Source organism: Sinohyriopsis cumingii, chromosome 11 (genome assembly GCF_028554795.1).
Source record: "Sinohyriopsis cumingii isolate HCF-2022 chromosome 11, ASM2855479v2, whole genome shotgun sequence".
In the NCBI taxonomy this organism is placed as follows: domain Eukaryota; kingdom Metazoa; phylum Mollusca; class Bivalvia; order Unionida; family Unionidae; genus Sinohyriopsis; species Sinohyriopsis cumingii.
The window spans coordinates 60,369,373-60,386,235 of record NC_142971.1 but is presented as its reverse complement, the minus strand read 5'-3'; the positions used below and the strand labels follow the sequence as shown (position 1 = coordinate 60,386,235).

The 16,863-nt window shown below is 32.0% G+C and overlaps 2 protein-coding genes across 3 annotated transcripts in view; one reads left to right on the top strand and one right to left on the bottom strand.

Moving 5' to 3' along the window:
- LOC149788536 (protein CFAP276-like) overlaps window positions 1-11,176 on the bottom strand; it is a 39,795-nt gene extending 28,619 nt beyond the window's left edge. The window contains exon 1 of one of the 2 annotated variants that reach the window (XM_089974555.1): window positions 11,007-11,176. In XM_089974555.1, coding sequence (XP_089830681.1) covers window positions 11,007-11,144 — 138 coding nt within the window. In that variant the 5' untranslated portion in view covers window positions 11,145-11,176. The remainder of the gene's footprint in view (window positions 1-11,006) is intronic. The other variant, XM_089974554.1, reaches the window with a different exon arrangement.
- Window positions 11,177-14,582: 3,406 nt separating this feature from the next.
- LOC149788535 (endosome/lysosome-associated apoptosis and autophagy regulator family member 2-like) overlaps window positions 14,583-16,863 on the top strand; it is a 132,374-nt gene continuing 130,093 nt past the window's right edge. The window contains exon 1 of the mRNA XM_089974550.1: window positions 14,583-14,865. Coding sequence (XP_089830676.1) covers window positions 14,785-14,865 — 81 coding nt within the window. The 5' untranslated portion in view covers window positions 14,583-14,784. The remainder of the gene's footprint in view (window positions 14,866-16,863) is intronic.

Sequence of the window (16,863 nt, the reverse complement as noted above, 5' to 3'; positions counted from 1 at the left end):
TCGTTAAGATTTTACGTAGATTTATATTCAGATTTTCATTTCTTAAATCAGTTAAATGTCCGGACTGGTCAGTGTGTTTGAAATGTATCCTTGATAATAATGGATTATGACAACATAGATAAACAGGATTAATAGGCTCTTGCACAATCAAATATCGAGGAGGTACTTGCGGTGTAAATGTATATAAAATATATCCTTGTTGAGCTTGACTAGATTTTTCAAGATCTTTTTGATAGTTGCCATCAACTGCATCCCATATAAGACTGACTGTGATTGCTGAAGTTATATTTACAATTCCTGGTGAAATATGTCTGCCACCACCATACGTATTATTGTTATGTCTGAGTATACATGCTGGTGGGTTTAGTTTTTTTTTCATGCGGCTAATATTTGTGGGGAGTATTTATCAATAATATCGTTGACTGATTTTGTTGTTGTTGCCAGTTTCAAATTCTGGTATTATAAATATTTCTAGAACTGTTTTGGTTATTTTATAATGATTGAGGAATATCTCTTTATGAATAATTATTCTATTATATTTTGTGGTATTCTACTAATTGCAAGACTTGTATTATCAATAGTTATTTTATTAGCAGATTTAATGTCTGATGTAATTTGATTTAAATGTTGTATAGTTTCAATGATTTTTTTTTTATAGATTATCATTAGGATATTCCTGAATATAATTTTTGAATAACCATTCTAATTCCACAGATATAATTGCATGTTCATCTTTCATTTGCTTAGATAATAATTTTAATATATCTTTGTTAACAAAATATCTATCATTTTCCCTATATATATGATTATATAAGAAGTATATAATAAATACTGAGTAGAGTGTAATGGAGAGCTTATTTCTTCTCGATATTTCAGAGTTGTTATAATTTTGTTTATCATCTGTGAGAAATTCATTTAACTTTGGTTCAAGCGGTCCTTGGTATTCAGGTGGAATTTCAGGCCAACCTAACACTGATTGGATTGATGATTGATAAAGTTGGTTCATGTACCATAATAGCTATCTTAGGTTCTCTTCCAGTTATAGATTTGATTCTGCACTGGAATTCATCATTGATTTGTTCGATTTTATAAGTTCCATCATTTTTATTTTTATTTGCAAATACAAGCGAATTATGATCTGATGTTTGTCCAACTATGATATACTTGTAATTGTGCTAGCACTATTTCTTTCACTGGAATTCCAACTGCAATTCTTTCTCTGGAATTGCAGTTGGAAAGTAAATATTAAATTCTGGATTAGTTGATCTTACTGATATCATCGTAATTTTTAACGGAGTTGTATTAACCACAATCTGTTGTAGTAATTCGTTCTGAGTTGACATTATTTAAATCCCAATTATTTAAATCAGGCGTGGATTCTTTCACAGTCATTGCTTCTTTGTAGATTTTAATTAACTCCGTGAACTCAAAAAAATCTTATATTTTTCCATCACTAAGACTTGTTGATAATAATGACAATAATTTGGAGTATGCTAACATCGCTGTATGTAATTTTATTATATAATCATGCAATTTTGTTTTTGTACACGTGCATATTTTTTTGTGATGATATTAAGAAGGCCATCAATTGTTGCAGCTGAAACACAAATTGTTACAACTGCTGGTGCCATTACTAGTGATGGTGTTATTGGTAATAATAATACACCGGTTTCAGCAATAACAACAGACGCTGAATAAACAATTATGTCAACGACAACAACGTCTGTGATACTTTTTACTTTTACTGTATATTCATCAATGATATTTTATTAGTTTTGTTTGCCATGGACGTGCTTGATTATATCTAAAATATTGAATGTTGATTGGGGAGCTCATTATATTTTAAGTAGGTGGTAGTTTAGCAACTAATTCAAGACACCAATAATAAATCAAGCCGAATTTTTTTCTTCGGGTTCCCCCACAAATGTTTCTTCATCATTTTGCTCCAACATAACTAGCATATATCCAGAGGATCCATCTGACAGAGTCAGAAGCGGAAAACGCCGTGAAATTGTGGTAGATATTGTAAATGTTGTAATGTCAAGTACTGAGAGCCTGTATATACCAGTAACCTCAGCGCGATGTTTAATTGATTATTGACTGGTGACCATGTTTGTCCAGACGCTACTGTATATACTTTGCTGTCTGTAATTTTTTATGTCAGAGAGTTTAATATCAATAACCGGCGGACTTCCAAAACATTTGTTAATGGATCCGTTGCTATGAAAATTTGTAAACGCTTGTACATGATTAGAGTATTCAGATCTAAATGTGGCCATTCCACCATTGATTGTCATTAATCAGTTCATCATAGGAATGTTGCTATCATCGACGTATTTCTTCATTGCAGCATCATTGCTTGATTTTGGTTCTCCGGGACCAGTAATTTTATTATTAGTCATATTGAGGGAACCAGTCATTGTATCACCTGTGGTTAATAAATGATCATTGATCTCAGTTCTGATCATGTTGTTGTTGCTGTCTACATATCTTTTTGCTACCACATCATCATCTGATTTTGGTTCTCTCACATTAATAATTGTATTGTTGCTCATACTGAGATCACAGTACATAATATCTCCAATTCTTCTGATGCGTCCAGCAATTTTTCCCATGATTGATAGAATTGATTCATCAGAGTTTTTAAATTTTTCCATTTTTAGTAAACACCACTAAGTTATCTTCTTTACTGAATAACACTGATAATTGCGTATAGATTCATCTTTGAGAACTGGTGCATCCATATCAAACGCTGAATCAGTTATACGTTTAAACATCTAACACGAAGACCATTTCCTGCTATCAGACTAGCGGTTATATTTGTTTCTTTTTCTGACATGGGTACACCAGACAACTCTGCTAGTTTTTGATTTGTAGCTTGATTAATTATTTTACTAACATTTGCAGGCATAATTTCAGTGCTGGGTAATTTTACTGATTGTGGTTTTCATTGTATTAATCATGCTAGTCTATACTTGATTGCTGAGAACGCTTTACTAGCAACATCACCAACTGCACTACGATTTTTTTTCACAAACAAAATCAGTAGATTTTATTCCTAGCTGTTTTGCAATCGGTATTGCTTTTGGGGCTATCTTTCGAAATAGACCCTGAATAACATCGCCGAGTCCATCTCCGTAAGTTGCTTTAAAAGTTGGTAACCGTGAATTTCTCACCCTGACCATTACAGGTCCATGTTGAGCATTACGTACGGTCATCTTATTTGTTTAATTTATTTATTTAATCACTGTGATAATCATCAACGATGTCATCAATGAGAGACCGATAAACATTAATATCCAGGATGCCGCCTGTAAATAATCGTTGACAAATATCAGCTGCTTCATTAATAATTTCTGGGAAATTATTACCGGCTCATTTTCCGCCATTCAGAATTTCAAATTGTTCAACATTGGCAAGGACGTTGCTGGGACATGGAGTAAAAAGACCGCTTCCTCGAGTAACAAAACCACTTCCAGTGGCGCTGGTGCCAGGTACATTATAAAATTCTTTTTTAGATTCTTCCTCTGTACCGGGAGATAATAATGATTTATAAATAACCTCATATTCACAATCTTTTACTTCTTCCTGAAATTTAATAATATCCAGTTCGCTTCCTCTAAGAGAAGGAAGATTTTTTGCAGCAAGGTATATTTCTTTAAACCAATGTTCAGGTTTTCAGTATTTAAGAAATTTAGGTTTTATATATATTTCTTTTTCTTTATATCCAAACGCAGCAAGATCTATTAATTTTTCTGGATCATCCAATTTGGAAATACCGTCAGAAGTAAATTTATTTCCAACAATTAGTGATTCTTTTTTTGAGGAGATTGTGGTTGTTGTTTTATGACTTCGCTTAGAATTTATTTATTTCTTCAATATATTTATTATATTTTAAATCATCATCTCTGGCATGTTTTTTGTTGTAATATATACGATATATCCATTTAAGAAACTTATCAATGTTTAAGCTTTCATGCTCAGGCTTTAAAAGTTTGGACTTTAGAAGAAAACCCATCACTGAAACATGAGACAAATCTTCCTCTTTAACTTTTTCTTTAAGTTCTTTAATAACACCTTCTCTAAATTTATTAATCATTTCAATATTTTCTTTTTTACTTTAGGTTTTGGTGCAAGATCTTTTTTGATTCTGCCAGTACATTCAAGTATTTCTTCTTCCTTACCAGGAGCTTGAACAGCAACTATTTCACCTGGAAGTTCTCATAGAATCTTTTTTTTTATAATTCTTTCTGCCATCTTTTCAGTTTGCTCAGCTGTTTCTTTTAACATGGGGAGAAGACCTTTGGTAGCCTCTGTAACTCCTTTGGTAGCCTTCATAATTGGTTTAAATAACTGTTTTGTGCCTTCCGCAAATTCCACCTGAGATTCCTGACGTGCTTGTAGTTGCTGTTTGACAACATCACGAACAGGGATATATTTTTTAATTGCCTCTAGTCGCTCTTGATCTAATCTAGCTGTGTGAGATTCCATTATTGATATAATAATGATTTAATTACTCACACATTTATAGCAGCAGAGGAGGTGCGACCTCAATGAAACATCCGGCGGGTAAATGAACGTACATACAAATTTAGAAAAGCACGAATGACAAAAATAAAGTAACAAAATAAACAAACCCAATTAGAGAAACACTCAGTCAGTTAGAGGCTTCGGTTTGACATTAATGAACATAGTTTTTCATTTTCGTAGGAAGCTTTATTATTTTCAAAAATGATGTTCTAGCAAAAGGTCTGTTCACCTCCTCTGCTGCTAATATAATGTTGTGTTCACTTCTTCTAAAGTGTATGTCAACACGGTCATGTAGGATCATTTATTAATCTTAAATATTAATTGTTGTTCTAAAAACTGAACACTAACATAGTTAACCAAACTCTATTCAGTCCTGACTGTTGAATGCCCTATGCTTTAGATGTCATGAAAAAAAAAAATTCCTGATTAAAATATTGATTGCTATGGGCTTTTGCAATGTATTGTAGTGTCCTTGGTTTTAATGCACTTAAGCACTTACTTTCACCTTCTCATAAGTAAACTTCTTTCATAGTTAATATTTCTCATTACTTCAGAAACATAAATCTAGTTATTTTAAAGTATGGATAACAAATGACTGATATATTTCATCACACTCCTCTTTCATCAAGATAACCAATTGCTGTAAAGATCGTGTAAATACATCACCCATTTTGATGCACCTCATATAGTAGTCTATTTCTACATGTGACACCATAATAGTAAACATGCTCCAAAGAAAATAATATTTTGCAGAGCAACATCAATAGCACATAGGTAACTAAAGTTTATACAGTGCTAGCAAAATCTGATAACCCGACACCTGGAGCCCCTGTAATTTCAGATTGGGCCTCTCCTTTATTCTCTGTGAGGTACCTGTTGGGCTTGTTGAAATAATCTAATTTACCTGAGGAGAGTTTGATTGCACTAATGCAATGTGGAAATTTATTTTCAAGATGTTGACCTGCCATAACATGGCGTGACATGCTAAAAACATGATTTCTTTTCCTACCAAAACCCCTGACGTGGATGTGTTTTGAAAAATACAATTTTCAGTAATCTTCAAAAATAGAACAAAAAAAATTCCAGTATATATACCTATTACATGCAGCATGTATATCGGTAAACAGTCATGATTGGAGCTATTTTTTCTTGACAATCAAAAAGCAAAGCAGTCAGTATAAACCACCATTTCATGTATTACTTAAATGGCTCACAATTCCTAGTGTGATTGAAGACAGCAATGGGTGAGCCCATGTGTGAATTTGCATAGGTAAAAATATCACGAACAGGAACAACCCAATATAGATAAATCAAACAGATTCTAGGTGAACAAAAGTCATTACATACGATTGCCTTCAATGAGATGGTTTCAGCTAAAGATTATTGACAAGCTAGTGAACAGCAATGCTTCTTTGAAGTCAGATTTTACCCCCTACATAAAATGGAAATATGTGATTATTTCAGTTGTTGGAATAGTGTTCAGGTGTTATTCATTTTTTTAAGGTGATTTCAGAAGCAAAGCAAGCAAAACTAAATTTCAGAACTCTTGGTTGATGGAGTTTTACTTTGTGAAGCTCACCAGCAAGTGGGGAGGGCATTTAATTCTTTGCATATATGGCAAACAACATATTGACATTCATCATTCCTGTGTGTACCATGTCTTGTCAAAATAGGAACACCACCTATATGTAACATATTTGACATGCTCAACTGAATATTCCAATTAGTTGTTTTTGTTATTATTCATTATCTTAACCTTTTCAAATGCTAACTATTAATTGACCCATGCATACCAGGATGATTTTATCCATGAAATAGACTGATTGAAAGACAATAATAAGCACATGCTTGTTTTTGCACAGTTGATTTCTGTTGATAAAGCGTTACCACCTGCACTGGACAGAGGTGTTTAACTGTAGTCCAGACTTGTGAAATCTGAGTCAGGGTTTATGATCTTTTAGTCACCAGCCTGGGGTTTGTGTCTTAAAAAAATTCTTTGAGCACTGTTATAGGAAACATTAAATTAAAATGTTTAATTTAGCATTCCTAACGTTTCTCTTATTTTATTGTAATCTTCATTTTGGAGCAGATTTTGTCATAAGAGCATAATTTTTAAAACAAAATAGGGAAAATCTGTTGTGTATTGTGATAAAATTATTTACTTATGATAAATAATGACAGATTTGGTGTATGGCTGTTTGCCAATACTTAATTAGCATTGTGAATAAACAGAACCTACATTTTTGTATCTGCTTTTTTTTAAAAATTGGTTCATAACTTTTGTCTCTAAAAGTGCAAATAACCAGAAACAGAAGACATCATTTTACAGGGGAAGGTTTTATTTTCTATTATTGTCATTCTGGCTATTTTCAAACCAATTCATAAATAATAAATTGGTCAAAAAATGTTAGATATCAAGATTATTTTAAAGACTGATTGAAAATTTAATGTTAAAGTAAAATTGCTTATTTATCTGAAATCATAAGTAATAATTTTCGGACGTTCAACAAAAGTTTCTGTCTGCGTGACTTGATGTTGATCAGTGTAAACCAATGTTTTGATTGTGACATCAATAAAAGATGTGTTCTCTTGTAAAAATAAGATGTGGATCAATATTAATCTGGGTCAAAATATGACGCAGTGTTTTATCTACCCAGACTTTTCCAATCTGATGCAAAACAATAGTCATCGATACGTAAATTGATGCACCCCAATGTTACGTTTTGCTCAACAAAAACAAAGGTTTTGTCTAAAAATCATTGCCAGTAGATACATTGACGTACCCCAATATTATGTTTTGCTGATTAAAACAAAATTAAGGTTTGGTCTAACTACTTTAATGGCTAGATTACAACTTTCCCAAATGGAAAACATGCGCACATCAGTTTCTTACGCTAATGTTATCATAACACATAGGGTTAAAACCAAGTGTGGAGCCTGGAGCTGACCTTATTTAACATGTAACTGTCACATCATTTGTAGCAACTGGATGTTAGAACCGTATAATCACCATACCCAAGAAAGAGGTGGAAAATAAACACCTGATTTTAAAGTGATTCTCACAAAAAACTATTATTTTATGCGCACCCTTTGTCATGCAATGAAGCAACAATTTCCAATAGCTCAATTTTATGCCTTGTGTTGTTCCAATATACTGTCAGCATTCGACTGAAAATGGCATCCAAGGCAAAAATAATTAAAATAGATTCAAAACAAACGAAGTTATCTTTCGGACCAAATTTATGACCTACCGATGATAATACTGTAGATGTCTCAGTAGGATTTTAAAACTAAGAGTCCAGGACTCCTATTTTTGGAAAAAAACAGGAGTCCCACCAGCAAATGTTGCAGTCCCCTACCAGAAGCATATTGGGCATACCTGAAGTGGCTAAATGTCCAGATGAGTAGAACCAGTGGTTGCCAATAAGTTTAATTTTTGAACTTTTTCACACCATTGACATGAGGCTCTTGTTTGTCCATTAGAGGTAACAGTTACTCATAAGATAAAATGTAGTTTCTGCAGCAATGGTTGAAAACACAGCTGGCAATGTTTTCAAAAAGAAGTTAAGTCGAGTGAAGAATGTAACAGTTAAGACACCTTTAGATTAGGTTTTGTCATTTATGTGCAGAGGCTAAAAAAGCACCATGACCAAATGTGCAAAAAACAATAACTTTCAGAACAGTACAATGACAAGGCATGCTGGGTTGCCAGAACACAAACTGCTGACTGAAGGTCCACAACACAAGGCAGATATGAATGCAAGGTTACAAAAACATTCTTTCAAACAAGACAGCAGTGAAAGTGCACTTGAGTGTGTACATTGGCTGAGTGTAGAACACATCCCTTGTTTTAAAATACAAATATCTTCTTAATTTAATACGCAACATAGCGGCTGAAGAAATTGACGCCATTGGCATTTTGAAGAATTCTGCCAATCAGTATGACTCGGCTACTACCTGTTTAGAGTTACGGGAGTGCCTATCAAATCTTGTTGAGGATAGTCTTATATGTGACATGCAAAATTCGTCATTTGTGACAGCAATGGCAGATGAAAGCACTGACATAACCAACAATAAATGCCTTGTCATATATGCTCAGATTTTGTCTGATGACATAAAACCTTCAACAAGATTTTTAACAAATATATAATGGCAAGGGAATTGCTTTATTGGCTTTGGCCACATTATATAACTAATATTTGTGTTGTGTATTTAAACAATGTAATTATATTTTAAAAACTACTGAAAACTGATCATTGGCTAGAATAAGACTCATAGGTTTGGATTCTGACTCACTATTTTTGCCTGGATGAGTCAAATGACTTACATGAAGCCATTTGTAGATAAACCATTGAAGATGTGGGTCAATATTAAACTGGGTCAAAACAAGATGTCAGTCAGTATTAATCTTGGTCAAGAAAAGAGGATGTCTGGTCTAACATAAGAAATTACAGAGTAGCTCAAACTTACTTAAGCCCATGAAGCTTTCATTATGACATTCACCCTGGTTTGTACTGGATCACACCTTCATGGTGACCTTGTTAAAAAAACATCTATGTACTTTAACACTAATTTTACTGGATGTATTTCTCTGGAAGTATATATACTGTATAATGACCTTCCATTTGATATGGATGTAATAGGATTGAAATAAAGTAAACAGTTGCCATTTAAAGGTATGGGAAATCAAATTCTAAACATTGACACCCAGTACTGAAACAGTTGGTACACAGAATAGAATGCCTACTGACCTATTTGATCTGTACTTTTGGCAGCTAATAGAAACACAGAAATATGCTAAAAAACCAAAATACACATTTACAAACTTTTGGATGCCTATATTGGTGTAAGGCCTGATATTATGATTTGACATTATTTTAATAATAATAATAATAATAAGAAGAAGAAGAAGAAGAAGAAGAAGAAGCAAAACAAACTTTCATTTATCAAATTTTGATGACTTTTTTCTTTTTATCAATTTCTGGCACAAACCATGTAATGACATCACTAGGTTGTACTTGATTTTGCTCAGTTGGCTAGGTATGATAAATTGTGGATTGGTCTGAACTTAAAATATGAGAGTGAGATTGTGATTGTGAGAATATAGCAGTGTTGTTCCGATTATTGATTATAATCAATCATCAGTAATTTTAGTGAACCAATAAGATAATTGATTGTGAAACTCCATAATCAATTGTGTGTAAAGGGAGACTACTTCTTTTTAGTTGCGTGCAGAACACAAAGGTTGGTAAAACTTCTTTTTAAATGGTAAGCTAAATAGGGCTTCCAATCTGCTAAAATTGATCTGAATTATTTATTTCCTTTACAACTTACAAATATAAAACCATACTATATTCCATAGGTGCAAATTTTCATAATTAGGAACATATAGTCATTATTGCATGATTAAGCTGTTAAATTGTTGAGTTAATAAATTTAAACAAATTTTGAAGATTGGTTTCAAATTAAATGTAAAATCCTTTGTAGTATTTGTAAATAATGACAAAGAAGAAAATCATGTCCTTCTACACTTTAAATTTTAGAAAAATCACATATGAATGAAAGGGTTTTGGGGTACTGCAACAGTTTTTCAGTTACATAAGACTGATCAGCCATAAAATATTACTTTCATTAAAGAAACTTGTAAAAAACACAATTTAAATAAATGTAAAAAAAATTACCAGGTTAAGTTACATATCATTAAAAGAGATTACTTCTGTATATGTATTCAGATTTTGAGCTCTTGAGCAAAGATATAACTATACAAAAAAAATTAAATTTACTCTTAGTAACCGATTATAATTGATTATCAGTTGCTTAAGTGGACCAATTATCGATTATAAAATTCTGACCTACGCTCATCACTACAGAATGTGTATTTACATATTTTCAGTGTAAATATCCTAAAATTACATGTTTTAAAGTAAATAAAGATGCAGCAGACATACAAAACAAGGTAAACACTGTCTAATCAAGTATGACCGAATGATTTCATAAATATAAAATAGAGCTATAAATAGAAAAATGTAAATAATTCCTATAAAAATCTCTAAAAGCAAGTGTAGTACTAATATTAGTACCCTTACCCGTACCTCGTGGACCACAACAAATAAGGTTGAAGCTACGACATCGTAGCTAAAAGCAAGTGGTATATTTCCTTTTTGTAGTGTATTTCAGTGTTTCAATAGTTTTTACATAAATCCGTTGGTTTCTAACCCCCCCCCCGTGAATTCAATAACAAAATCCTTTAATGTGATAACAAAAGATAGAGTACTTTGTCATTTAATTCACTGATTTATAATTTCTAACATTACCATGACCAGAGTGGCCGAACACTCGATGCCTTACTGTGCTCCTGCAAAAGCTAAAATTCCTGTCAAAGCCGCCCCTAATTTAACATGGAGTGCTGCTTACTGTACAATTTGAATAGGCAAAACCAGGGCCCTGTGAAAGTTATAAGAGAGTTAAGTACACACCTTTGTAGCAGACGGCCCGTAAAAATCCTCGTCATTCTGAATCCTCGGAAACGGATGAGGATTCCGGCTGGATACAATTTTGGATGTCATTTTTTTATGTTGATCACGTCTTGCTCCCGCCAACTTGGCTTGTAACATCTGCTGGAAACGGATGTTGATAGTCGACTATAGCAACCATAAAAGAATTGTGGGATCGTTACTCTGAATAAATAAGATATATATTGTCTGAATCAAAAATTAAATGATATTTCACAAATTTTAACAAAAGAAAGATATCAAAATAAAATGTATTGTTTATCAAGAACGAATTCTTAAAATGTTCATAGTTTTCTTTATATTTAAATAATTAAATTGTATTCAAGATTAAATGTGACCGGTCAACAACCTATTTTAGTTTGATTCATACACCCAAACTAAGCACACATCACGTATCATACATGACGCTTCATATAGAAATATCAGGATTTTGAAGAGCATAATTTTTCCTTCCTTTTTAAAAATATCTTTGAGCAGTATTTTGAAGATTATTCATTTTTAAGATAATCAACTCATCACATTAGTAGTAATAGATGGAAAGAAAATGTAGTAGTGGTTGTGGTGGTGCAGCAGCAGTGATTTTAACATGCAATTTTTGGGAAATAATTGTACATTTTGTTAGAGTTAACTCATTAACTGATTGTTAATAGTTGATCACAATAAAAAAAATAACTGAATTACTTAATTCATCAAATTAAAGGTAATGGCAGATTAAGTTCTCATCTAAATACTCTTAATTGAAGAAGATATTAAACAAATAATTTAGTTTATCTTCCTATTCTGCCTGTTTAATGGAACTCACTGGTGAGTCAAGACTTAGACTTACAGTGACAAGAACGATACTTAAGTGCAAAGAAAAAGTTTTTATATGCCAAAATACAGTGAATTACTAATTTTTCTTGACATCCTACAAAAACCAGCACAAAAATTAATGATTATGATGATGATGACATCAATAATAGTACTTTTTCACAACTGTCTTCTATCATTTAATATCTTCCTTTCTTTTTTTCCAGTCTCAATAATTTTCCTTTAGAATTACTTTTCCAACAACAGTGTTGACTAATTAGATACAGGAGACAAAATTTCTTATTGAATGCTGATATGGAAAATGATCTGAAAATCAACCAAGTTAATTTTACAAAACTAGAAATAAAGTGTAATATCCCTGTTCAGATGTCTTATTAAATGTCTTGTTAATTGTACCAAACTAGAAATAAAACACAGTTCATATGTCTTATTAAATGTCTTGTTAATTGTACCAAACTAGAAATAAAACACAGTTCATATGTCTTATTAAATGTCTTGTTAATTGTACCAAACTTTAAGTAAGACACAATTCATATGTCTTATTAAATGTCTTGTTAATTGTACCAAACTAGAAATAAGACACAATTCAGATGTCTTATTAAATGTCTTGTTAATTGTACCAAACTAGAAATAAGACACAATTCATATGTCTTATTAAATGTCTTGTTAATTGTACCAAACTAGAAATAAGACACAATTCATATGTCTTATTAAATGTCTTGTTAATTGTACCAAACTAGAAATAAGACACAATTCATATGTCTTATTAAATGTCTTGCAAATCAAAAGACACATTGAATGAATGAATACTGACAGAAAGTAGGGCTGTTTTATGAATTAAAGATTTTTCTTTCTGTTTCTGGAACCATAGAATGTGCTGTTGACCACTAAATACTGGCATAAACTTTAACAGCACAAATATATACAGACTCAATAAAATTTTACAATATGTAGCTTCACTCAAAGCGGAGTTAAGATGATGCGATATCAGCATTATTCCCCCCTCCTTATAATAGATTCTCAGCAATATCCAACCCTTTATAATGGACAGATGACAATATATCCTTATATTATATTTTGCTAAATGTAGACAACTTGAACACACAAATCAAGCTGAACTCATCATTTATATGACATATATTACATGTACTTACATTTTAGTGCAAAATGCCTATTACAACGACATTATTATTTGTATTCTGAAGATATAATGATTACACTATATAAAGAAATTTTGACCTCAATATATAAAGACATTTTGATAACATTGTGTAATGGCATTTTGACAATACCGTATAAAGACATTTTGGCTACACTGTATAAATATATTTTGACTGCACTGTATAAAGACATTTTGGTTACAATTTATAAATATATTCCCACTATACTATATAATGAAATTTTGACTACATTGTATAAATATATTTTGACTGCACTGTATAAAGACATTTTGGTTACAATTTATAAATATATTCCCACTATACTATATAATGAAATGTTGATTACACTGTATAAAGACATGTTGATTACACTGTATAAAGATATTTTGGTAACAGCTTATAAATATATTTTTACTACATTTTATAAAGATATTTTGACTACACTGTAAAAAGACAAGTAAACATGATGTACATATTTTACTTCTTCCTAAATATATGTAAATAAATAAATAAATAAATAAATAAATAAATAAATAAATAAATATTCAAACAAGGATTTTGATAGTTAAATGTAATTACAGAAGATTACATACTCATCCAAAATACTCTAGGTTTAGACAGAAAGACTAGAAAGTGGTACCTGGATAATGAGTTCAGGTCTAAGTCCAAAAAGTAGCATTTAGATAATGAGTTCAGGTCTAAGACCAGAAAGTTGTATTTAGATAAGGAGTTCAGGCTTAAGACCAGAAAGTAATGTTTGGATTATGAATATATGCTTATGAACCTCCAGCAGCACTTAAAAAGGCTTTTTAAAACAGGTTGTGTTAAACTGGCAAATTGCACCTAATTTTTCCCTTGAAATTAATAATAATAATAATAATAATAATAATAATAATAATAATAGTGTTTATTTGCAATATAGACCACTGGCCCATGATACATATCCATACATTATGCATACAAAATGATGTTATAGTGAGTAACAAAAGAACATCGTATTTATAAGATGTAATATGAAAGTAATAATTATTGCTTTTTTCGGATATAAGTGAGATTTAAGGGTAAACTTAAAACTTGTGAGCAGCAAGATTTTTTATATTGATCTAAAGTCTTATGTAGCAGGAGTCATTGATAAAATGGTTTCTCAAATAATAATAATAATAATAATAATAATAATAATAATAATAATAATAATAATAATAATAATAATCAATGTGTTATTAGTATTTCTCTTAAATATTGCAAGCTTAGTGAGAATTATTTTGTACACATATTGGATAATTAAGGTATTTTTTATAGAGAAATATAAGTGTTAAATTTTTGTTTACGTATTTATATAGAATGCAATACTCTGCTAAAAAAAAGAGATATTTTACTTCTGAAGATATGATTATTTCGTTGACATTATTATTACGGAATTTTCTGAAGAACGGACTAAAAGTTAGCTTATAGTGTGGCAGGTATAAAGTATTAGACAAAGCTGCGATTAATACATTTTTTTAACCAGTCTGCTTGGCAGGTGGACTGGATTACTACCGTTGGTCCTTACATTCTAGTTGAATGTAAAATTATCAGATAACCAGGCGAATTGCTTGCGCAGCACAAATGGGTATAAATGTAGCCTGACCAGGAATTGCAATTTCATATGAATTTTGAGACGCAACTTGAACAGAACAGGTAAAGAAGGCTTCCTCCAAGGATATTGCAGAACCTTGAAGGCAAGGATAACCGTGCTCAAATACATATTGCAAAGACATCGTTTTCTGTGCGGTATGGGTTTTACATCTGGAACTGTTTTGTTGATGGTGTTGTCTGCTAGCGTGTATTCGTCTGATTTACCGGTTTGCACACAGGTAAGAGCCGATGTTAGGGTTACTGGTAATGCATCCACAGGTGGGTGGGGATGGTACTCTGTGCTAAAAAATATGGTAATAATGATTTCCCATTTCTTTCAGTTGAGTATCATCATGATACTATCATGCAACATTTAGCAGCGAGTGGGTGCAAGAATAACTTAAAGTAAGATCCATCCATACACTTATGAATAATCCATTTGGTGGCAAAAAGTGGAGTTTGAATAAAACTTAAAGGAATTGAACATCAGCTTTTTCTGCACATACAGTTTGCAAATAAAATAGATTCTAGTCAGTCCTAAACTATCTCAACAGTAGTTCCTAAAGAAAGGTACAAATGGCAGTATTGGCCATAAGCATTTTATGATGAAGACAGTAACACAAGTTCCCTGTATTTTGGTTATAATGATACCGTTGTCTTAATTTTAGTCCCAAACATTATGATGTTCTCGGAAATCAAGAGCCTGTAATATCAACATTATATGCTCACATCTTTCTGTACATGCTGATCTGTTGTGCCACAGTTGGTAATTCAGTTTTCTGAACTTTATTAATTAATTAATGTTGACTTTAATTTAAATCTCTAACCACTTTCTTGGCATCCTAATACAGAAGTGTCATTAGGAGCTTTCTATGGTTTTACCCCGGCAACTTTGCTGCAAACACCCACCATTATAAAGTAAATCAATAAACGTTTTTGAAGTCCAAAATATATATTTTAAAAATCCCTTCTATTTTTGTGGAAAACCCTCCTACCTGTACAACTAATGAACATGCTGCTAATAATTGGTTCAAGGCAAAATGTTTGAAATCTAAGACTTTGGTCTAATATTGTCCTTTAATGCAGACTACCAGCCACATTAAAATGCCTCCTTGTAATTGTATCCTCGTTTCTAAGGCAGCCCATGTCTTTCCAGTTCACTACATGGTACACTGATAAAAACTCATTAACTCCATTTCCAGAGTAGATTGTCATCAGCGTAGTTCTAGATCTGAATCATTTATGAAAGATGTTATTAATAAAGATATTAAAAAGTATAGGCCCAAGAGAACTGCTCTGGTAGCCTATAGACATCACTATAAACTGCCGACATTGTAGTGATATGACTGAAAAATTGTTAAAGCTACTTTAAAATTCCAAATCAAACACACACACACACATAGGTCCAATAATTGATCTCTGGGGTAGTCCATTATAGAGAGTTGCTATTTTGACACATTGTCTTCAGTTTGAGAGTTAATTTACCATTGTATTTACTGCCAAATCTGAAAGTCCATATGTTGCCAGTTTTTCTGGAGGAGGAGTTAGTGGGGTAAAGAATTTAATGGTTTTGACAAATCCAGCAGAATAGCTGCAGCATATTTGTTTTGAGCAAGGGCTAAGTGCAAGACTTCTGGTTGTTGCATTAGCATTGTTTGACTGCTTAAACCCTTTATGAAAGCAATATTTTCAAAGTAATTAGTTATCTAGTCGCGGATAGCTCATTCAAAGAGTTTTGATTTAGTTGGGAGAATACAGACATGATGATAGTTGTGATTATCAGGTGGATCATTTTTCTTATATATTGGGAACCTGTTATAGTCAGCACCATAGTTGATGAATTTGGTCACTGATTGAGTTCCAAGTTTTAATAACTTTGGTAATATAAGATCTCAGTTGCCTGCCTAATACTGCTATTTGATATGTCTTTAGCTTTAGAGTCTTCAGTGTTGTGAGAGAAATCAAATTTTGTAGACATAATTGTATTTAAGTTCTGTTTTGATAGCCTGTATGCTTAGGTGTTCATCATACGTTTGGTGGTTATTGCCTATGTCTTTAGCAACATTAATAAAGAAGTCATTGAAGACCTATAAGTTGCAGGCCTGATCAGAGATAATCTTGTCATTTTGCTGAAGTATAACTGAAATCTGTCATAAAAATAGTTCGTTTTGCCAGGAAGGGCCCAGTGGTTGGCCAGAAATCCTTACTTTTTGTTTTGCCTAAGCAGCATTATAAAA